This window comes from Ictalurus furcatus, chromosome 13, assembly GCF_023375685.1.
Source record: "Ictalurus furcatus strain D&B chromosome 13, Billie_1.0, whole genome shotgun sequence".
Taxonomy (NCBI): Eukaryota; Metazoa; Chordata; class Actinopteri; order Siluriformes; family Ictaluridae; genus Ictalurus; species Ictalurus furcatus.
The window spans coordinates 13,479,586-13,504,472 of NC_071267.1; the positions used below are offsets into that span (position 1 = coordinate 13,479,586).

At 38.9% G+C, this 24,887-nt stretch overlaps 1 protein-coding gene across 1 annotated transcript in view; it reads left to right on the top strand.

Moving 5' to 3' along the window:
* cacna1g (calcium channel, voltage-dependent, T type, alpha 1G subunit) overlaps positions 1–24,887 on the top strand; it is a 221,427-nt gene that overhangs the window by 116,978 nt on the left and 79,562 nt on the right. Inside the window, exons 6-14 of the mRNA XM_053639816.1 lie at positions 366–525; positions 1,603–1,882; positions 2,888–2,980; positions 4,321–5,146; positions 5,338–5,717; positions 20,209–20,360; positions 20,715–20,900; positions 21,234–21,348; positions 21,467–21,622. Of these exons, the coding sequence (XP_053495791.1) occupies positions 366–525; positions 1,603–1,882; positions 2,888–2,980; positions 4,321–5,146; positions 5,338–5,717; positions 20,209–20,360; positions 20,715–20,900; positions 21,234–21,348; positions 21,467–21,622 (2,348 nt within the window). The remainder of the gene's footprint in view (positions 1–365; positions 526–1,602; positions 1,883–2,887; positions 2,981–4,320; positions 5,147–5,337; positions 5,718–20,208; positions 20,361–20,714; positions 20,901–21,233; positions 21,349–21,466; positions 21,623–24,887) is intronic.

Consider the following 24,887-nt stretch of genomic DNA (forward strand, 5'->3'; position numbering starts at 1 on the left):
GCTTCTCAGTCATTCCTCCCACAGCCAGTTTCACAAACGAGAAATGATTGTCATCGTTTATGCTCTACTCACCTGGCTTCACAAATCCACCCAGAGCGCACACACATAAAGCTACCAGAGGACATTGTGCAGACTCAGCTCAGTGGATATATTTGCTCTGCAAAGAATTTTATGACCTAGCATAAACATGTGGTCTACAATAATCCCTCATAAACAAGGACGTGCTAGAATACAGAGCATTGTACATTTATTGAGCTTTTACAGGGCATGTGATTAGGTGAAGTTGTTCCCTTGTATGCTTCACCATTTACCATTTACTTGTTTTTACGAACAAGTATGCAGCAAGTACTGTTCTTATTGTGCAGGTATGAGAATCTTGGTGACTCTCCTGCTGGACACTCTCCCTATGCTGGGCAATGTGTTGCTGCTCTGCTTCTTTGTCTTCTTCATCTTTGGGATTGTTGGAGTTCAGCTCTGGGCTGGGCTGCTCCGTAACCGCTGCTTCCTGCCTGTGAACTTCTCTGTGTAAGTGTCCAGTGATTAGTTAGAAGACTAAAAAGCCTGAAATTGTAATGAACTTTTTGGTATACTATATATTACAGTGCAACATATTGACATCATCAAAGTAGTACATAACCAACACTCTATTCTTTGAAAATTCGCACATGAATGATTGTTGCTTATTGGATGCTGTGAGAACTGTACTACAGTAACCTTAATGACTACATTCGGTGATAGAGGGCTATGGTGACTCAGAGAAACGGAGAATCATGTCTTAGCTTAACTGAATCCCAAATTGTCTTGCAGTGGTGATTACCACAGCAAATATGTCCTAAAGTGTTAAATCCTGTTAAGAAATATTTCAGTATCCATGTGCCCTGGATTTGTCCCAACAGGTAATTGAAGCTATTGCGCTGCTGATTTGCTGTGTCACTTTCACTCAGAGGTGAATATGTTTCAACAGAAAGCCCAATTATGCTCTCTCAGAGCAAAGCTCCATTAGAGCTAGTCCTTACTGAGCCCCCCATCCTGTGGAGCTAGTTAGATCTTGGTAAACATAAGAGATACTGAGGTTCAAATTTGATCAGCCACTGGTAATGATGTACACAATTGCTGCTACATGACAGAATAACCAAAAGGCTGCAAAAACACCAATTTTGATAAGCCAGTCCTCTCACACTTCTATAGGTCACAGCATTCCCAAGACACATCTTAAAGGTTATGTACATACAAGCTTGGTCATTGTAGCTACATGCGCACACCTGAGATAGACAGACTTGCATGTTGTGGCAAGTTGGGGGAGATTTTTCTGAAACATTCACTACTCATGGTCAGAAAAATGTATTTTCTCTCAGTGTCTCTTCTAGTTGCATCATCTTCTGGCTCATATCTTGTCATATAGTTGACGTATGAGTTTCAGCATCAAAGTGTTCTGTAGAACTTACTGCACCACCGAAGAACAGGTTTCAGCCATACAGTCCAAGATGAATTGTTATTAAAATTCCCAGAATTACCTCATGCTTTGGGTCTATTATGAATATGATGTTAAAGTTGAATTGAACTGCATGTTTAAAATTGATATTCCATTTCTATGTATATCAGTCCCCAAAGCCTGCCCAATTACTACCACGTTGACGACGAGAGCCCATTCATCTGCTCTCAGATGGGGGATAATGGCATGCGCCACTGCAACTCCATACCTAGGCTGCATGAGGAGGGTCTGCAATGTCAGCTGGACATGGGAGCCTACAACAGCACAGATAACACCACATGTGTCGATTGGAATCAGTACTATACTAACTGCTCTGCTGGGGATGTCAACCCTTTTAAGGGTGCCATCAACTTTGATAACATAGGCTATGCCTGGATTGCCATTTTTCAGGTGAGTTTTCACCATCAATTTTATATTGAGGTTGACATCTTTGCCAAATACTGCAAAAACAGTTTCAAATTGAACAGGACCAGGCTGGAATGAGGGTGAATTCACTCTGTCTCAGTAATGAAACAAGAAGGTTGTATATTAAAACATGGCTTCTATCCTTTAGCTCACTGACATCTAAATGCTGTTGCTGTTTTATTCTGGCACTTCATCCTGAATTCAGACATAACTTGAATTCAGCCGTAACATGCTACCACTTTGGATTTTGGAAAAATCTGCCATTTTGGAATTGCTCTTTCAGTTAGTGGAAGGAATATGATGAAAGTGTTCAGCTGTCCCCATTAACACTGGATAACCTTTTATCACAAATCAATGCTAAAGTCTTAATTCATCAATGCATTATGGTATTAAACCACTGGTTATGTGCCACAAAAGTCTCAGTGGGAATGCTTGTCACATTTAGGAATTTTTTAAAAATAGAAATCTATTAAATATTAAGGATACTGCCACATACTGAGGACTGAGAGGGTTTGAAGGCCTAATCATCCCTGTGCAAGCTGCCAATACTGTAGCCTGAAAGTCTAATGGCTCTAATGAATTAGTAGTCCAACAGCACTTTGTATTATTGCTCTAAAGATTACAGGAGATTTATTTCTCTTCTCCATCTGATTGTTTGAGGAATAACAGATGGGATTAAAGAATCAGAGAGCATCTCTGCACTAGGATTTTCCCCTGAGTCTGCTGGTCTTCCAGGTCATGCTTGGGGATCTCATCACTGCCTAATGATGCATTTTTGAATCCAGAAACAACAGCTGCACTGTGCCATTTGTGTGCCGTTCTAAGGCTGACCAGAGTATCTAATAAGCATTTTTGTCATATGATATTTGATGGTTATTATGACTGCTCAGAATATTTATTACACTTTCTTTTTTGACCAGATATATAATTTACTGAACGTGTAACTGCTTGACAGCTGAATTCCTTTTTTTTTTTTTGGTCTTACTTTAGGTCATCACTCTGGAGGGTTGGGTGGACATCATGTACTTTGTAATGGATGCACACTCCTTCTACAATTTTATCTACTTCATTTTCCTGATTATAGTGAGTGGCTTTCAACCCATCACACAGTTTTTGGACAAGATCTAGTGCTATTCCTCTCTTACACACAATGTACTACATGATTAGCAATATATTCTATGTATACTTAGGTATTAGGGATATGAATTAATATTATTCAGATTATATTAATGCAATTCCCAACCTAACTACCACTAAAAAGAAAAATTAACAAAGAGACTTGAAACTATCCCAAAGATTTCAGGCACTGGACAAGGGAGATTTTTTTCTGATTAATTTACAAAGTCACTGCTGTACCACACAACCATGCACTGTGTGTAGGGCAGTATATCTCTGCTTGGGTGTCCAAAAATCATTATTTAATTAATTAAAACCATATTGGATTATTCACCATCATTATTAAAAGCAAAGATGCATTCAAAATAATGAAATTTAATAATATAATGTTTCTATATTTAAAAAATACCATAAAGAGCAGTAAACAGTAGTAAATGAAACAAAGTCAATATTTGGTGCGACAAAAAATATAAATAAAAAATAGTAGTCTCCGATGCAGTTTGTGAAGTTTTATAAGAAAATGAACTGTAAGTTTTATTGAGCATCTTGCAGAACCAGCCATAGTTCTTCTGGAAACATTGACTGTCGCAATTGCCTCTTATTTTTGCAGCAAAACCCAGCAGCCTTCATTGTGTTTTTTGTCTGAAAAGTGTCTCTTATGTAAAACATTTTTCTGTTTAGTGCTGTGTTCTAATGAAATCTAAAATGTTTTTTATACTGACTTGATAATGTAGAAGTCATAAAATAAAAAAATTTATAACAAAGTTTATATAAAAAAATAGGGTGCCTAAAACTTTTGCACAGTACTCTTTATTGACTAATATTCAGGAATATGTTAGATATAGCTTATATTTTCATATGGGTCAGACTCAAAGACCATAGGAGACTTTGCATCAGAATTTCTTCAGGGTTACATTCTTAAATGTTGACATTTATGTCAGAACAATTGAGTGTTACATTTGTAAAGAGATACATGTGCTGGAGTGGGTAAAAGTGTTATTTGTCCAAGGGGTAATGTATTAGCTGTAATGTATTTAATACTAAACACTCAGTCTACTCCCAACCCAAAGCCTTTTAGCTATTCCATTCTATGTGAGGTAGTCAAGAATAAGTAGTAGCAATCATTTACAGTTCTCCAGTATTATGAGCTTTTGATTGCAATGCCTAGTAACTGCATACTGTTCATAATAATGCATAATGTATATACTAGGACACATTCCTGGGAAAAAAAACTAAGCTAAGCAAAACTAAATTGTGCTGAAACTGCTATTAAGTTTTTGTCAGTTAACTGCTCTTTCTCTCTCTAGGTGGGCTCATTCTTCATGATCAACCTCTGCCTAGTTGTCATAGCCACCCAGTTCTCTGAAACAAAGCAGCGTGAAAGTCAGCTGATGAAGGAGCAGAGAGTGCGATTCATGTCCAACGCAAGCACTCTAGCCAGTTTCTCAGAGCCAGGTAGCTGCTACGATGAGCTCCTCAAATACCTGGTTTACATTGTTCGGAAAGCTACCAGGCAGTTAGGCCACCTAATGCGGGCAGCTGCTCGCCGGGCAGGCATCAGGATATGCACCTCTCCCACCCCTGAACCTCCAAATGCCAAGAGACGAAGGCACAGGAAGCAGCAGGGCTCCATTCATCACCTTGTACACCATCACCATCACCACCACCATCACTACCATCTTGGCAATGGGAATATCCGGAGTGATGGTGCCCAGGAGATGGAGGTGTCTCTGCGGAACAACAACAGGAATGGAGCAGGAACGGGACGTCTTACTCTACCCACCATTGTGCCTCTGCAGGACCCATCCCCTTCTTGCTCTGCAGCGCTGGGCTCCAGCAGTGCCGAATCTATACACAGCACCTACCACAGGACCTGCCACTTGGATCCAAATCGTGCCCCCACATTAGGTCATCCAGTGCTGCAGGCCTACAAGAGGAACTCAGTGCCGTTTGCCGCACCAGTGCATAAGAACTATCCGACTCTGCAGCCTCGTGTAGCCCTGGAACAACTCAGGCAGAGGGCGCTGGATCCTGGAGGAGCCTGTTGCACTGCCAACATCCTCAGCAACCTCAACATACCTCCACTCCATGTAAACACATCCCAGTGCCTGCTGGACACACAAGGGCCTGCAGGTAAATGAACAAACCAGGGTCATTCCTATGATGATTTTCTTTCCATTCTGTTAAAGTCAGCTATTTCATAATTATGGATGAGTTGATAGATTCTTTTTGGAGGTACTTCCATTAAGTCTTGTGGAATGATTGGAAAAATTAAACTTGCTTTTATATATCTAAAGCCTAATCATGTACCTAATACATTCCAGGGAATTCTTCACGCAAGCTCTCCAATACCAACTGCAGTGGTACAAATTTGGATGCTATGCTGACGTTTGACCCTGAGACCTGCCCTTACTGTATCAAATCAGTGGGTAATGATTCAGAGGGACTTGAAGCGAATGAGACTGCAGACTCAGACAGTGAGGGAGTGTATGAATTCACACAAGACGCACACTATCGGGATGGCAGAGACCTAAATAGGAAGAAGAAGTTTACGTTAGGTGCTCGGGCAGTGAAGGTAGTGCACTTCTGGAGACTAGTGTGTGACACATTCCGCAAGATTGTAGACAGCAAATATTTTGGACGCGGCATCATGATCGCCATCCTCATCAATACCCTCAGCATGGGAATCGAGTACCATGAGCAGGTTAGTGCTTGTCGAACTAATATTAACCTATCATATTTACATGCACTATTTATTCTAGGTGCTTGTTTGTTGAAGATGTTTTAAAAGCAGAAATATGCATTTAACCTGGTCTTATACAGGGTGTCTCAAAAATCTCCATACATAGGGGACTATGTTTGCCAACACCACGTCAGTTGTGCCTTCGTCAGTGGATGTTCATGCATGTCCGCTTCTTGGTTGGTCCGCAACACTTCCAGTCTTTTTGAATTTGTTAATAAGTTTGGCAACAGTGTCGTGTGTGATGTGCTTGCCATGTTACCTGTTAAAGTCCATTGCAACCTTGTGACAGCTTCCTGATCCAGCCATAAGAATGATTTCAATACGTTCTTCTTTTGTCAAAGGAATTCTTAAAGGATATCTAAGACCAAGTATGAAAAAGTTTGGAAGACATTTTGCTAAAAAGTTTTAATTTCCTTAATGTGTTTGACACCCTGTACTGTAGTTTCATGGAACAAAGTGAAGGTAAAAGTGCTATAAAACAGGTGATTGCTTTAAGACTGTAGGTATGGACAGTTAAGTAACAACCATGTGTTTAAGGGTTAAGGGCATGATGGAGTGATGGTTATGATGTGATACTGTATGTTGATTGCCTGACCACTGAGGCTTGGAAAACTCCATGCTAGGGTTGTTGTCATGGTGTCATGGTCCCATAATTGGATGGTTACTTCCGAAATGAATAGCATTTTTGAGGCCTTAACATACTCGAAAACTCATGAAAATTTGCACCCGTGTCAGAAGTGGCAGAAATTTACATCTGATACAGGTTTTATAATTAGGTGCAGCAAAATGGCTCGATAGAACCACCTACAAAATTTCAACGATGTGCGCCTCGCACTGTTTCACCTACACATATGAACATCAGTAGGCATATGTATTCTTCTCAGATTTTGTCATTTCCAGGCCTCGTACTTTAACGAACTCCTCCTAGATATTTCATCTGATCAACATCATATTTGGTCAGTCTAATCTAAAGGCCTTGGCGATGCTAAATTGATAAGTTTTTGAGTTTTCCCTGGACGGGGTGACTGTGGCGGTCTGACAAATTTCAATGTTTCACCATGAAAAAGGAAGTTGTTTTAGTTGTCCAATCTGCTCCAAACTTCACGTTTGATAACAGTCCCAGCCTGAATACCTTTACATGTCAATATTCAGTTATAGTCATAGTGCCACTTACTGGCAATAGCCATTTCCAGGCCCAGTACTTTAACGAACTCCGCCCAGAGATTTAATCAGATCAGCATCATATTCGTTCAGTCTAATCTAAATGCCTCGGTGATGTTAAATTGGGAAGCTTTTGAGTTTTCACTGCATGGTGTGGCTGTGGCGGTCTGACAAAGTTCAATGTTTCACCATGAAACAGGAAGTTGTTATAACTGTGCATACAATGTCCAATCTACTCCAAACTTAGCAAGTTTCATTACAGTCCTGCCCTGAAGACAGCTACATATCAATATTATATAATATCTAACTCAGACATACAATGTTCAATCTCCACCAAACTTCACATTTTGATATGAATTCTGGCCTGAAGATATCTACATGCCAATATTCAGTTATAGTCATAGTGCCACCTATTGCCAACAGGAAATGACATGTTTTACATCGTGATACATTCCTAACAACATACATGTGCTAAAAAGTGCTAAAAAAATGGAATGGCTTTCCCCTGGCAGAGAAGCCTCAACATGCACCTGGGTGCGAGGGCCTGTTCATTGCTGCTTGCAGCTTGTTTGTTTTTGGGGGTTTTTTGGCTCAGCAAAACCCCAAAAAAGAGAGAGTGGTTCCTTTCAGCCGCTCTCTCTTTCATCTCTGGGATTTTAGTCCTGTCCAAATCTGTCACATCAGTACTTTTTATCGACAGCAAATACGTATGTCTGGAAAGATTATTCCATTCCGAATTATTTTACCTTCTTTAAAAGGACTAGCAGAAATAACCATAGGCAATATGTCTCTTGTCCACAATGACATGTTGGTAAAGATTCCGTTGCTTCTTCTTCAGTATAAAGACACTCCAGGAAACACTCAATCTTTTCTATTGTCTCCAGAGAAAACTAAATGAAGACAAGTATTGACTGAATTTCAAGAGCAGAGCAATAAATATAGACAAGGTTTAAAAGGACTCTTCGGAGAAGCAATGCTTACAGGGGTTTTAGGTAAGTTTTTGAGTTCCTAGCACAGGCAGAGCCAATTGAAATGTTATTGTCATGTGACCTACTAATGATTAAGTGCAACTTGCGTGATCATCAGCACTATAACAAGCACCTATAATAAAGAACAAATATTATATTAATATGAGGTATATGTATCAGGCATGGGATTATAGTGTGAAAACATGCATGACCACACTCCCATTTCTGTGATTTAAACAGAGATTGCTTATCCTATGCAACTTGATCATCATTACAACAAACTTCCTCCGGCAACATACTTAACAGACATATTTTCACCAGCGGCTTGTGTGTTTTTAAATGGTTGATTAATAGAGTGATACTGTGAAACTGTGATATTTTTAGACTAGGTTATCATACTGTGAAGAGTTCAAACCGCACACCCCTACTCCGTGCCGATATGACAGAGCAGTTTCTTTAAAATGGAATAGGGTCAGGATGAACAAGGATCAACAAGGATCAACTTGACAAACTATCAAATAGATCTGAGTACTAAATACATTTTTGATATTTCCTAAGTCACAAGACACCATCCGCCAGTGGATTAAACACGTCCATGTTCCACTGTATCCTGCTTAAGGTGTCTGTGTGAGATGAATAACAGTAGGTAGTACATCTTTCATCTGCTTAATGGTTTGTAGGATGACACACTGCTGAGAAATGAAAGGTCTTCCTTTGTTCCGAAAAGTGGCACAAGCAATAAGGATGAGAGTTATGTATGAATCTGTTCATTGTGGAATAACAGAATTGGTGTCTGTAACCTATCGCCTACATTTAAAAGTTTAGACACACACAACACAATACCTCACACTTTCAAAGGTCCTCTCAGGAACATGATTCACACCCCAGCTGACTGTGGCAGCAGTTCAATAACTTTCTCACTCAGCAGAGAGATGCCATGCTCTGATTATTCATCTAGCAAAGACTTCAGACTTCAGTACTGGTAATGTAGGTGACAGTTGATAGCTGTTTGTGCACAGATGGAGTTCTGATCTGCACGCTATCAACGGTTTCTTTCTCCCTGCCCTTTGTATAACTTTTCCCGAGGCTTGTGGAATTCCAGGCTTTTCACGCATCTTATGCTCATGTTTACTGTAGAGGAGTAATTTGGTCCATGCAGGCAGAGGAGCACAAGTGTGAAGACTGAATTGATGAGAGGGCAGCCGAGGCACATCTGAAACTCATCGTCCCATGTTTACACAGTGCTCGCATGCCTTGCAGTCTTCCACATCATCCGGGGGGCACGCACCATGGTTCGTTCGTACCCATTTGCTGCTTGAAGTTGCTGCCCAGTGCCTGGATGCAAACAGAGAGGAAAATTGTCTGCCTTTCACAGAAGTTTGACATTGTGGTAAATGTGAAGGTGTTTTTTTTCCCCTTGGTCTGAAAATTGTTAATTCTTGAACAAGAAAACATCCATCATTCTCCTGACTTATTCTAATATGAATCATATTTAACAACTGCTCTTTGTTTAATCCCAAGCGTCACTGCATCAAGTATATGAACTTTTGAACCTTGCATGATAGCTGGCGTGTTAACTGAACTGGACTGGTGTGCACGCGCACGTGACTTGTTTGAGTGAATGTGCTGGACCTGAAAGAAAGGCAATGTGAGCTCATGCTCTTCATTGGTTTCGCTATGCTCCTGTGGCGCTAGCAATCGCCTGAGGGAAGGCAGCACACACACATGGACGGTGTTTCCCTTCTCTGTATCTCCTCTAGTGTTGACTGCTGAAGAATTCTGGCAGAGAAGCTGCCTTTATCTTGTGGCCCATCTGGAAAGCGGGAGACGGCCTAAAGAAGGAATGTGGATTTACAAGGTTACTCTGGTTCTTTGACCTAGTCCCTGAGCAAATAAAACTTGATGCCAACCTGCCTGATTGCATCTGTTCTCTTTTACTATCCTGGAGGTTTTATTGCTCTCTTTTTTACTGGTCCAGTCTTCTTATCACCACCTTTTCTTGTTATGCTTATTAGTTTGGATTGGGATATGGCCCTGTGTTCTCCTGTGCAGGACTCTTTAAACCTCTGTTAAGTAGACAGTTGATCTACAGTGACTCAAGAGCTTTGTTCTTTCATCTTTTGACATTATGCATCACTTCCTTAAGAACACTGTTTTCCTCAAACTTTGCTTACAGCAGAGGTTAGAAGTTACGTGTGTGATGCAGACTATTCACTAGGATGCTACCAAGGTGGCCACTGCGAAATAAGCCTTTCTGTTTGAACATTTTCTACATACTAACTTCTTATTATTTCTTTTATTTAAGAATAAAAGATTATTGATACTTTTTAAGAATATAATTGATTGATACTTTTTTGTCAGTGTGCTATGAGCTCATGTATGCGGAATAGTGCAGGTGGTGCTTCAGAATATCTTGTGTAGTTTGAAAAAATGCGGTTGGCTGGGTTCACGTGTCTTGAAGGAACCATGTGTTAGTCTTCACCCTCTCTGGTTGGTAGCTTTGGGTAGCAATTGGCAGGTGTTCAAATCGCCCAGCACTTTATTTCCAACCCCAGCTGAAGCCTGCAGATGAAATGTGGGACGTAGTTATCTAGTTTCCTCATGTAATATTACCCATTCAAAGAGTAATAGCCTGTTTCATCCACCATTCAGTGATGAATGTGTAGTATATTTTAATTTATATGAAGTGCTTTTATTATTCTTGCACTGTTGTAATTTTATTAGCCGTGGATTTCAGCACTCATGCCCTGGCTATAGTACCAACTGTTACATGTTCTCTCACACTTGGCGCAGAACAAGGCTCAATATTTGTTGGGTGCTTCTGAATGGTACTGATTATAGCCGCAGTTTATGAGGCCACTTTCCTTCTCATTCCTAACAGGTCAAATATTGATGCATGGGTGGAAGCCTTTAGTATCACTACAGATAGGAGGGTGTCTTTGGCTTCACTTTCTGACACACTCTATAATCCGGTTATTATGAGTGTAAATCCCTGAAGTTTACTGGCGTTATTGATAAATCTTTTGTTTAAATGTTTGACACCAAAGGTGAACAGATTTTCTGACCTAACCTTTAACCTGCCTGTTAAAGATATAATTACTTTTGTTATTTCCTTAGAATAATAGTTGTTAAAGATTCTGCTTCAACACTAGCTTCAAAGCTAGCTTCAAAGCGAGCTACACAAGATGCAATCAGAGACTTTGTGACTGCAGGGATGGGCTAATATATAATATTACACACACACACACACACACACACACACACACACATATATATATAATTTTGTAAAATCCAAATAAGCTGTACAGATCTTTATTGGAAAGTGTTTATACAATGTTTTTCACACTTGTTCAATGAACCATAAACAATTATAGCACATGCACCTGTGTAACAGTCCTTAAGACACTAACATTTTACAGGCGGTAGGCAACTAAGGTCACAGTTACAATAACTTAGGACACTAAAGAGACCTTTCTACTGACTCTGAAAAACACCAGAAGAAAGATGCCTAGGGTTCCTGCTCACCTGCGTGAACATGCTGTAGGCCTGCTGCAGGGAGGCATGAGGACTGCAGATGTGGCCAGAGCAATAAACTGCAATGTCTGTAATGTAAGACACCTAAGACAGTTCTACAGGGAGATAGGAAGGACAGCTGATCGTCCTCGCAATGGAAAATCATATGTAACCATGTAACCCCTCAGACGTGATCGAGAACTTGCAAATACCTTGGTGGAAGAGTGGGGTAACATCTCACAGCAAGAACTGACCAATCTGGTGCAGTCCATGAGGATGAGACTGTAGTATTAAAGCAGCTGGTGGACACACCAGATACTGTTACTTTTGATATTGACCCCCCCTTTGCTCAGGGACTCATTATTCCATTTCTGTTTGTCAAATGTCTATGAAACTCGCTCAAATTATGTCTTAGTTGTTGAATGTTCTTATGTTAATCCAAATATTTTCACATGTTAAGACCTGAACATTTCTTTCAGAAAAGTTGCTGGAAATAAAAGCAGTTGAATGTGAGAGGATGTTTCTTTTTTACTGAGTGTGTATATAAATTTATATATATATATATATATATATATATATATATATATTAGTGTGTGTGTGTATTCCAGACAGCCACTGTTTCACTTCCTACAGCTTCAGAAGCACATTGCTTGCACAGCTGATGAAAGATTTTGTTTGAAAAGATCTGTTTCTTTAAAAACTTTCTTGTGCTTAGCTTAAATTTTTACCATTGCAGTGATTGCAGAGGTTCATCCAGCCTACATAACACCTCAAATCATTCATATACTGTCTAGCACATATTAGGGATTAGAAAGTAGATAATAATATTATTATTATTATTATTATTATTATTATTGTTATTATTATTATTAAGAAGAAGAAGAGGAAGAATAGGGGGTTCAAATCCCACTTCCACCCTGAGTTTGCATGTTCTCCCTGTGCTTTCCTCTGAAAGCTCTGGTTTCCTCCCCCAGTCCATAGACATGCGTTGTAGGCTGATTGGCATTCCTAAATTGTCTGTAGTGTGTGCGATTGTGCCCTATGATGGGTTGGCACGCTGTCCAGGTTGTCCCCCGCCTTGTGCCCTGTCTCCCCTGCGATAAGCTCCAGGCTAAGTATGAACACCAAATTTGGTTTCTCAAAATCCACAATAAATATCTTTCACTGCATTTGTATTTATTATATCTAACATGCACAGGACTGCAGACCAGACATGAACTGAATTTTGTAATAGTTGGATGATGTAAGCTTCATACACTAGGGTTTTCAATTCAATTCTGTTTCTTCTCTTTACTTTTTTGTGAGGATTTTCTTCTATATTCCCTCCAAATATTTCTTCAGTTTTTTGCTTTTATAATATTAAAGAGCATTTTGAGATATTTCAGGTCTTGCCAGCATCTTTGTTCTTGGATTGTGCCCATGTTTATGGATTTTAGGTCATCTGGGTAAAAGTCTTAAAACTCAATGAGAAAAAAAAAATATATATATATATATATATATTTCTTCCTAAAACTCCTCTCTAGCAACTGTTTTGTATCAGATATATTTCACCGAGTGTAGCACTGGCTTTTTGTATGCTTTTGGAATAAGTCTAACTACACACAGTTGCAGAAACGGCTGACTGTTTATTGGGAGCATAAAGTTTTAGCTCAAATAAGCCTCATGTGGAATATGGAGATCTGGTATCATGTTTTGCAGTGGTGCAATAAGATGCTTCCAGGTGCTCCATCGAGACTGAAGCCTGCATAAAAATAACAGACTTTCACTATAAGCATTTCTCAACTCTTGTCTAGAATAACTGCTCACATCTTTAGTTTAATGATAATAATAAAATGATCTGTACACAATACAGTGAGGTTCCCATGTATAGGATTTTAGGTGTAGTTTGGCCTTGCATATGAGCCTAAACATGCAGTATACTTTACAGTATGGCTTGTGTATATGGCACATTTTCTCTCCCTAATCCGTTTGCATTTTAAAGGAGTATTGTACAAATTGTGCAGGGAAAAAAGGTGAAGAAGTTGCGAATTGTGGCTGATAACAGTTTGTTTGGTATACAAAAGTTTGGACAACTAGTGACAACCAGTTTTACTTGTAATTATCTCAGTTTGAAAGCTGCTGTGAAGTGGTGGAAAAGATCAGCCATAGAACTGTCAAAACGCTTAGGATTAAAGAGGAAAAGCTGAAATGAAATGAAAATAATGTGTAAATGAATTTCTTGTTAAATAAAGACCCTTGTGTCAGGAAAAGTAGCCTAAGCAGTATGAAGGGCATTAATACAGCTAATATGCCTTTTGATTACTAATTGGTTTTAAAGAAAATACGGATGTGTAATGAATAATCTACTTCATATGTTTAAAAAGAAATATTAATTAAACACTCTATTGAAAATTGGCAATACTACAAAAGTTTATCTATTTGTTTATTTATTTAATTAATTAATGTGTATGTGAAATGGAGAGTGTTCGGTCAATAAGAAAATATAGAATGAGAAAAAAAAATTGGCCTAGTGCTGAGGCAAATCAATGCATATAGCATTAATTCCTATACACCTCAGAGCAAGTGAGTAAGGCACTGATTTACACCTGGTTTTGGCGAAACTAGATTTCTGCATTTCTCCACCATTTCTTTGCACTGACATCCCTTTTTCCCCAATCCTCCCACAAACACATATGTACTGTATGTAGACGATAAGGGCACTTTATGTTTCGCATGGTGCTTAAATTGCATGTTTAGGTTCCTGTGCCAGTTTTGTACATAATATGCAAGATTTTCCCCTCAGTATGCAAACTAATTACGCCTGAAAACGGGTGCAAACAGCTTAGCACATCAGAATCAAAGCCTATTAGAAGGTGTATTAGATCTTGATATTATCAAAGCGTATTAGAAGCTGCCTGTCCAGCTTTGATGCTGAATACTGAATATTCCTTCAAACACATTAGTCCAAAATATCCCATACCTTTAGGTGTTCAGTTGGGTTGAGATTTGGGATCTGGTGACTGTGGAAGCCATAGCATATGATTTACATCATTTTCATACTCATCAAACAATTCCGTGAACCCCTTGTTCACTGTAGATGGGGACATTGTCATCTCAGAAAAGGACACTCCCAAAATGATAGAAATCTTTCATCATGGGATAAAAGGGAAATATGGCAAAAATGCTGCACAGTATAAACAGAGCCACTGTTTTTCCTTTAATTTGACGAGATCATTTCCTAATTCCTGGTATTAAGTAATAAATGTTTGAGAATGCGTCGGGTGTGCATCAGCAGCAGAAAACACTGATTAATTATACAGTGCAAGTAACAGCATGAATGGATATGTATACGTGTTCAGTATCAGTATTCAGACTATCCCACTCCATTGGCACTCTTAACATAATGTCTAATTACAAGTATGGTTTTCCCCAATTAGATCTGCCAAGACTGTTTGCAGTTAGGTGCAATTTCAGATAATTGCAGAATTAATTTGATTAGCATCTATCAAAAATCAATTAAAGTAAAGAAAAAAAGCATGTGAAATATGGCATGTGCTGAAAAGGGGAAAAATCTTCCAAATCCTCACCTTTTACTTTACCTTTTAAAGGAATGTACACTAACTTTCCAACAAAAGCTACTAAAATAGAGATCTGGATGTAGGCCTGTGGGCAGGGTGTGGTTATTGTGAACGGATTTAATCCTGGTCATCTTATTCTCCTTCCTGTTAACAGCTTTTCCTTTTATGGTCTCCTGATGTAATGTTTATCTTCGTGCCAAAAATGTGCCACATGACTTTTGGCTCCACAGTACTTGTAAATGCTTGAAAGTTGAGTTTTAACATGGTCATTAGAGGGCTTGTCTTCAATAACCGCTTTAGTCCTTCTGTCCATTTCCTGCTTTCTGCTCTTCAGGATGGGGCTGTCATTGTTATTGCTGCTCTGGCTGAGCCAGCTGATGGTGGCGTCTGGTTTGCATCAAGTGCTGGCGTGCTGGCATGGAGATGCTGATGGTGCTCACGCTGGAGCACACTGAGGATGATTAAGACTGTACCCAGTACTGCACTGGGCTCTAATCATTAGATCAGTTGCTTTGACTGTGATAAGGACAGCCAGTGTTTTTCAAGAGGTTTATATCTTGGGCGTGCTGACTTTTGCTCACTGTTTTCAGAAACTGGACTCTCATGCCTTTACACAGTGTAATCATATGAGCTCATTTGTTATCAGAATCCACAGTTATTTATTTACATTTCAAACCTCAAGGCCACAATTGTGTTCATTGCCTAATGCCTATACAGCAGTATAATCTAGAGGTTTCTCCTTCCAAAAAATAACTACTATAACTACAAAGTCTCCGTATTGTCTCTGTGTGTTTGGCATAATAGAAGTAACAGCCCATCAGCGGTCTAAGGCTCGTCTATTCATCCTTTTTTCTTTATTACTCACCCTGTGAAAAAGTCTTCTTTCTGTGAACAGTAGAGTTTTTGAAGTGTACTAAATGCCAGTAAATCCCAATTTATCCACTGCTGGAGAACACTGTGTTGCCCACAGTCATTTACGCAACCCAGTGCTGCGTGTTTTACCTTCATAAATTCAAATGAACATTGAAAGAGTAACACATATTCACTGTAACAACTCTTGTGGTCCCGTTCCTTCTCTGACTGCCCAGTTAGAGGTTTAAAGCTCCGGGGCAGCTGGCTCGATCCTGAGCTTGGGTTACTGTCTGTGTTCACTTTCACTTGTTCTCCTTGTGTCCATGTGGGTTTTCTCCTGGTTCTCAAGTGTCCTCCCACCTCCCAAAAAAATGCCTGTCGGTGGATTGCCTGTAGATGCAAATTTGTTTGTGAATGTTTATGCCTTGCGATGGACTGCCGTCCCTATTCCTTCCTCACTCCCAGTGTTCCCGGGATAGGATCCGGATCCACCGCAACCAGGATAAAGTAGTTACTGAAGATGAATGAATGAATGAATGATGGAACTGTTGCAGATAATAGGTGGTGAGATATGGCTCTTAAACACAGGAAAAGTAAAGAGCTATCTCTATTTCCAGATATTCTTGAAAGTGTGACATAGGCCTCACAAAACTTTATTTTCATTTTACATCAAACAAGTCTGTAGACCAGAAATACATGCAGAGTTCATGCTTTTATTCTTCCTGGAAATTTTCTTCAGCTCCCTGCAGGCTTGAATGTTTTATGTGCTGATTTCTTCCCATAAGTGGTCTTGATTTGAATTGAAGGGCTTCCTGCTGGGTAGACTGTGTGCCCAACATGTCAAACACTGCAGGACCCACAAACACCGCAGTCTGTGAGTTATTGGACCTTGATGCAATTGTTGCTGTTTTGGCTCTGGATTCAAAATGAAATGATAATATCTAATATGAGGTTAAAGTGCAGAACATTTCAGCGTATTTACTGGATGAATGTTGGGTGAGTCACAGCCATTTTTATATACACTGTATCATCTCTGGGGACTCAGAGTAATAACAGGATTTTAAATGTACTTTTATCATGCACTGTTTTATGTGACCTGGCTGTTCTCTTCTGGAGGAATACCAGTGGTTTGCTTTTTTGTGGTAAACATTCTGAGATCATGCTGATGTGTTCTTGTTTTTATGTTGGTCTTTGATACAGTTATGATTACATCCTGGATTGGGTTTTTGGTTTATTTAAAGGAATAATTTAACCCAAAAAGAATTTATATAACTTTTTTTTTTGTCTTAGCCACAATGCAGTCGATCAGCCAATACATATTTAGCATCCAACTTTTCTTTCTTTTGTTTTGATACACCACTTAAAAGGATAATACAGTATATCTAACAAGTAACAAAAGCTTATAGTTAATATCACTAGACTTGCTGAGGCAGTTTCTGTCTTTTGAGGCAGTTGTGATATGAGGAAAGAGTAAAATGCAATAAAGGAAACATTTTCACCAAATGTTTTAGCATTTGCTCATGTTAAGCTCATATGTGCAGTATTGCTTTTTCTGGATCTGCTCTGAAAGTCCTAGCATTTTTCTATGACTGTGACTGATGTTTTACCTTCATAAGGAATTGTTTTACTGACATTATCACGTCAGTAAAACAAGTGATTGTCACATTATCACTTCATTATCACTTCATAATCCCCCAAAAAAACATTCATATCAGACAAGAGCGCCTGCATTGGTGTAAATTTACGTATAAGGAGACTTATAATGTGAACCTCAACTCACTGGCTACAGATAGTATAATTGCAATTTTAGATATATTTTATATTTGCTTGCAATTTTATACACATATATAGAATATAGAATAATAGTTTATTTATTTCAACTGCACTCATAAATTTAATGAAAATATGAAATATGTAGTTTCATAGTAATGACTAAAAGAAATCCATCAGTTAAGACAAATAAGACTCTATTCTTTCAGGATAAAACAAATTCTGACGTATAACAGGAGGAAAAGTTAGTGTGTGCCTGTGCCAGGGGGATGTAAACTTTTGAACAGGATGATCAGTGTAAATTGTTGTTTTTGTTTTTTTTCATTTAGTGCTGCCCATCAGACGCTAAATAAGATAGTTACATGTCTCCCAAAAGACAAAATACTAACAGTTTACACCGATCATCCTGTTCAAAAGTTTATACCCCGCTGTCTCTTATTGTATCATGTTACCTTCTTGAGCATCGGTGAATATTTGCACCTTATGTAATAGCTGTGTACGAGTCCCTCAGTTGTCCTCAGTGTGAAAAGATGGATCTCAAAATCATATAGTCGCTCTTGGAAAGGAGACAAAAATGCAGAATATGCTGGAAAAGCAAAGAATGAGCAGGACCTGGAGTATTTTTCTGAAGAACAGTGGGCAGTTTAACTTCTCAGGACAAACAAGAGACTCATGAATAACTATCACAAAACAAACAAAAAAAAACAATAGTCGTGGACCATCCAGGTAACGACACACAGTATTAAGAATAAAGGGTATGTAAACTTTTGAACAGGGTAATTTTTATACATTCAGCTATTATCTTGTCTTGTGGACTATGTGTAAACATCTGTTACGTGAAATAGCTTATTCAGGACATTACTAAATAAACAACAACATGGGATTTTTATGATCCCTCTTATTTTGTTAAAAGTATTAAGATTCTGCAAGGGGTATGCAAACATTTGGGCACAACTAGGGTTATATATAAATATATATTTGTGAGCATCACTAAATGCAAAAATATTTACGTCAAACATCAAATTTAATGACTCTGAATGATGTTACTCCTCTGGATGTTAAAAGTGCACAGACTGGGTTTGGGTTTTAACGGAAAACTCTGGGGGCGTAGCAATATTTACACTCATTTTCTGAAAACTGTTTCCTAACATGTACTCTTGTTAGAAATTATGTCTGAGCCCGTGAGACAAGCATCGTTTAAACCATTATATCTTCAGTAATTCTTCTTTACAGTTGACTTGTTCTGGAGAGATTTGATTAGCATGATACTGATTGCTCAATGCAGCAGGGTTCTAAACTGAGGTGCTGTGTTAAACAGTGAGATAATGTGTTTAATGTGTTACACTAATGTTGTTAATCCTGCAGTGCTAATTCTGTTACGATTGTCACTAAATACAACATTCATTTATCTTACATGCCCTGCTCTCTAATGTATGCAGACTTTTAACCAGCAGGAGGCTGCATCTATTTTCTATGATATGGAATAGTGTAATAATATTACTATGGATTAATTGTTAGAATTGAATATACTTATATTTAATAATCCAGAATTTATTCAGATTATATCTACTTTTTCATATTTTTTTATTTATTTTATAACGTTTCTAACAAAAACAGGTTAAAGCAGGAAAGAAGTTCTTATGAGTAACAATGGAGTTGGTCAGTGTCCTAACACCAGTGACACACACTGAAAACCTGCAACACTCTCAGAAAATTATCATGATGTAATACATTGCAATATCAGTGTCACTATCATATTGTTGTCCTCCTCACCCCTGAATTAGAACATTAGAAATTAGGCATGTTCACTGTGTGTGTGTGTGTGTGTGTGTGTGTCTTAAGATAACTTATCACATAGATAATATAAGTGCTGCTGCTGTCATGGTTACATTAACATGGTTAACGTTGTTATTAGGGGTCAAAGTGCTGGAACCCTACTGTTTTTGTAGATTATAAACTAAGTAAACCTACTTTTGCAAACTAGTCCCAGGATTTTAAGCCTATCTTCATGAAATTTGTTGTCAAACAACTCAGCAGAGTGTGATCCTTAATAATCATCAAAAAATATATTGAGATCTTTGACAGTTGGTATACTGCATCGTTACGCTAAGTGTATTTTTTTTAAACGATGACAGGTTTACTTCAAATGCATGGGCACCATTATCCAATAAGATTACAGCAGGCATTTCACACGATTAGCATCGAGCATGTTCATATATGGTCTCTTTGTTGGTTTATAAAACTTGACAAGAATTGGGCATTGGGGAAATATTTGAGAAGGTTGTTTGGACCCCACAGATCACTGTGTGTGGATTATTTATTTGGTTGTTTGTTTGTTTATATACTCTTATGTAGGCTAAAAACCACAGAAACATGTGCCTTGAGATAAAATGATAAAATAAAGACATTTAAAGCAACCCAGTGGGCAAAAAAAAAAATTCTCTTAATCTGTTTTACTAGTACTGTGTTTTCAGTGTGCAGTCTGTAATTAATCATTTGTAATAAAACATTCCTATCTCTGCCTTAAATTATATTCGCTCTCTGGAGCTGTTAGAGCCTTTTGTTTGTTCTAAAACTACTGCATTTCTGACTTCCTGTCCTTCTTGTTCTCTTGTTTTCCATGTGCCTCAGCCTGATGAGCTAACCAATGCACTGGAGATCAGTAATATTGTGTTTACCAGTCTCTTTTCCCTGGAGATGCTCCTGAAGCTGCTGGTATATGGCCCTTTTGGCTACATCAAGAACCCTTACAACATTTTTGATGGCATTATTGTCGTAATAAGGTACGTGTGTGTCAGCAATGCAGGAGTTTAGAAGCACACTGTCAGCATCACTGCAGCTGTAATATTTTGTCATATTCATCATCATTATTAGAATTCTTTCTGGCAGTTGCTTCAAAATAGTGGCACCTTGACAAATTGCCACCATTACTGAGCCTGTGACAGCTGGTAGCTGTTCAGTCTGGTAACTGTCAGCTGTCAGGATGACGATTTTGATTTCATATTCATGCACTGATATTTATTACACTGTTGAACTTGCCTCTTTTATCTGAGAATACTTAGAACTCTCAGAGGAGTTAAGATGATTGTATGTATATTATGAGTTACAAGATGTCTGTATGTTTGTGTGTGGTGCAGTGTGTGGGAAATCGTGGGCCAGCAGGGTGGGGGTTTGTCAGTGCTGAGGACCTTCAGGTTGATGCGGGTGCTGAAGCTGGTGCGCTTCATGCCGGCGCTGCAGAGACAGCTCGTGGTTCTGATGAAGACTATGGACAATGTGGCTACTTTCTGCATGCTGCTGATGCTCTTTATCTTCATCTTCAGGTCTGAATGCATGAGAAAGAGGCCAGTTATGTATGAAACCCACTGTTAGATCTAATTCAGACCAGCAGAAATGCCAGTCTGCTACAGCATCAACTGTACACCAAAACTTATAAGATGCTGACAATTCTGTGATTTTAAAATATTGAGCCATAAAATTGTGACTCTAAATATTTCTGCCATATTTTGTGGTGTCTACAGTATATATTTATTTGTTAATATTTTGGTGTAAACCCTCTCACATATACTAATGTTTGCCGAATATTTCCACAGTCTTAAATGTACCTGTCCTAAACATTTCTAACAAGCTGATAACTCTCACTCTGTTTGAAACAGTATTTTGGGAATGCACCTGTTTGGGTGTAAGTTTGGTTCAGAGAGAGATGGTGACACAATGCCCGACCGCAAGAATTTTGACTCTTTGCTCTGGGCCATTGTCACAGTGTTTCAGGTAATTGTGCCCAATATAACGAGAAAGCATTATTGTCTTTGACAACTCAGCTTTGATTTCAGTATATCTGTAGAAATAGAAGAGCGTTGAGTGTTGAATCTTTGACTGCCTTCATTAGATCCTCACCCAGGAAGACTGGAATAAGGTTCTCTATAATGGCATGGCCTCCACCTCACCTGTCGCGGCTCTCTACTTCATCGCCCTAATGACCTTTGGGAATTACGTGCTGTTCAACTTATTGGTGGCTATCTTAGTGGAGGGCTTCCAGACGGAGGTAGGGCAATCCTCAAATGATCGCTCTCTCCCTCTATCATTTACTTTTTGTTTGCTCTCTTTCTTCCTTTTCTGCTCTCCTCCTTCCTACCCCTGCCTGTCTTTCTCATTCTTTCCATTCCTCTCCTGCTGATCATATTCCAAGTCTGTCTTTTTCCTCTCAGCTATTCTCTCTCCACCTCTACTCTCTCTCTTCGCTCTCCTTTTTCTCTAATGGTTTCATTTTTTCAGCAGGCATTGATGAGTTCCTTGTTGCGTTTTCACTGTGGGACCATCAATCTCATGCCAGCTCCATGCTCTTGCTCACCTCAGAGCACGTTGTCTCACATTCCTCCCTTCGTTTTCTCCTTTGTTTTTTTTTTTCCTCTGGTCTTATGCAAGCACTTATCACCCAACACATAGCAGATATTCCTCTGTGCCAGGTATACAGACAGAAAGAAAACAATGGGAAGAAAAGGATAACCCCTGGATAATTCAGACATGAAGGCTATACCCATGTATCATTTTTTTTAGATGGAGGGGGTTTTCTTTGAAAAGAGGTGCAGACTGGTTTCTGTGCCGTTTTAATTAAACGCCATCTCTCTCGCCGCAAGCTGTAAAAACAACGACTTTGATCTTCTTGCTTTAGACAAGCAGTGATGAAGGGCACATTTTTCACATTTAACACTACAGTGAAAATGGAATCACAAAGTGGAAAAGTCAGTCTGTTAGACAATTTTAACATTCTCAGCTGCTGTTCTAGACATAATCTAATAGTTTGAATTATTATACTGTACACATTTCTATCAGAGGGTGGGGTCACACTGGTTTAGTGGTTAGCATGTTTGCCTCACACCTCTGGGGCTGGGGGCTCAAATCCTGCCTCCAACCTGTGTGTGCAGAGCTTGCATGTTTTCCCTGTGCTTTGGGGTTTTCCCCAGGGTGTCCCCTGCCTCATGCCTCAAGGTCGCTGGGATAGGCTCCAGGCTCTCCCATGACACTTAGGATAAGTGGTATGGAAAATGGATGGATGGATTTCTATCAGAAACTGATAATCTAGTGGGAATTTTTAGTTTGGTTTAGAAACCATTTACAAAAGCATTTACACACAACTTTACAAAAAGATTGATAGATCAAGGTTGATTCCAAAACATTTACTAATTGCAGAAATGTATTATTGAGGCTAATGGATAACAGCTTTAGTTATCAGATGGAACATTATTCTTTTCTAAATACTTAACTGTGCCATTGAATTTGCTTTAATAAACATTGTTAAATGGCCTGAATGAGGTGGTCGTAGCTCAAAGTATGTCCAGACATTAAGGTGAACATGCCTGGTCGTTTTGTCTGCCAGACTGAAGTAGCTTTTTTATTGCATAATGGCAGAGGAAGTTATTTTATCCACTTTAAAGATTTCAAAGATAAATGTTCTGTTGTAATTATTGTCCCAAAAATTAGCCGGATGTTGCCTTCTTTGCCTTTGCTAAATAAGTATATTCTGAAATACCTCCATTTTCAACTTAGTTACTTCATTGCCAAAGTACTTCATTCCTTTTGCCTAATATATCCCAAAGGGGTTTACTTAAACAAAAACACAGCATTTATTTTTTCCCTGGCCAAACTTTGCTATGTGTTGAGGTTGCCAGGGAGATCATCAGATGAATGAGATATGTTATAAGGAGAGAGATGCAGGCCCTGGATCGGAGCCCTGGCAGCACCGCGCTGCCTCGGCAACTGCTTCAATACCTCCATGCAATCAGTTCATAGAAATGGTTGTGATCTCAGTTACACCAGCGTGTAATGTCAATTTCCTGACTCATTCAATCATTCAGTCTAAGTAAGCCAGTATTTATGTTGAACCCTTTCACTGACCTTTACATTTACGACATTTGGCAGATACCCTTATCCAGAGCGACTTACAACACCAGTTCAGAAAAGTTTTGGACAGTATGGAAAACTTGCATCTGTGGATGCAGCAGTGAATGGTGTTGACTGAAAAAGGTTTACCAAAGTATTCCCGAGCCCAAGTCAGAATATCCATTACAGACTCATGACGGTTTTTAAGACAGTGACATCTAAGGGATCGGAGATCACACGCATTCAGAAGTGGTTTCGTCCTTGCCCTTTACACACCGATATTTGACCGGATTCCTTGAAACTTTTAATGATATTGTGCACTGTAGAAGGTGAAATTCTCAAAATCCTACTGATTTGTCTTTGGGGAATGTTGTTCTCAAAGTGTTGGATTATTCGCTGATGCATCTGTTGGCAGATTGTCGACCCATCCTTGCTCTTAAAGGACTGTGTCTTTTTTGGAGGCTCCTTATATACTATGATTAGACGATTGCCTCACCTGTTTCACATCACCTTCTTATTTCATCTTGTCACATCGATATTTTAGTGCTGCACAATTATGGCCAAAATGATAATCACAATTATTTTGATCAGTATTGAGATCACAATTATTTGTCACGATTATTCATTGATTTTAGGGACAACATATTTTTATTGCACTTTCACATTTAAATAAATAGACCACTGCTTTCACCTACATGTTGTGCTACATTCCTGCTGATGTACAAATCTTTGCATGAAATTAGACTGGTGTTTAAAGTGCATCATCTCGTAGAAGCAAAATATAAATAAAATTGTACCCAAAGTATAGGATAAGTAAAAATAAAAATGCCATCAACCAAATGAAAATATACAATCAAATATAAGAATATGCAACCAAATGAAAACAATTCAGGTGTATGCAGAAAAGGCAATAACAGTGCTTTGTCCATCAAGATAATTTTCACTAATGAACACAACTTTTATGAAGTTTGAAGCCTAAATACAATTGCCAGAAATAAACAGCTAACTGTACGCTATAAGCAAACTACACCACAGTCGCTCGACTTCAATGTAACCATCATCAAGCTTCCGATAACTTTTCCAAACTTGATTTAAAACATTTTCCAGAATACGGATTTACTCTGTGGATCATCCAGGTTTTTTTGGGGAATTGTGCACAGCATACCTGAACCAGTTTATCTGCAAAGACTTTTCTTGTTCTGTGTGATGACGTTTAATGTCCCCGACAACGTCTGTAGTCCCATTTAGCAAGTTGTTAGTGCAATGATTTCCCCTCGCTCAAGTGCTGGAGCACGAAGCGAAGCTGGCAGCGCGAGCGCTAAAATACTAACTCGTTGCCTCGTTTTGGCATACAAAATGACATCATCCCTTCGCCGCATTATGGTGACTGGCTGTAAGTTTAGGAAGCGTTGATTTGATATGCAGTGGAG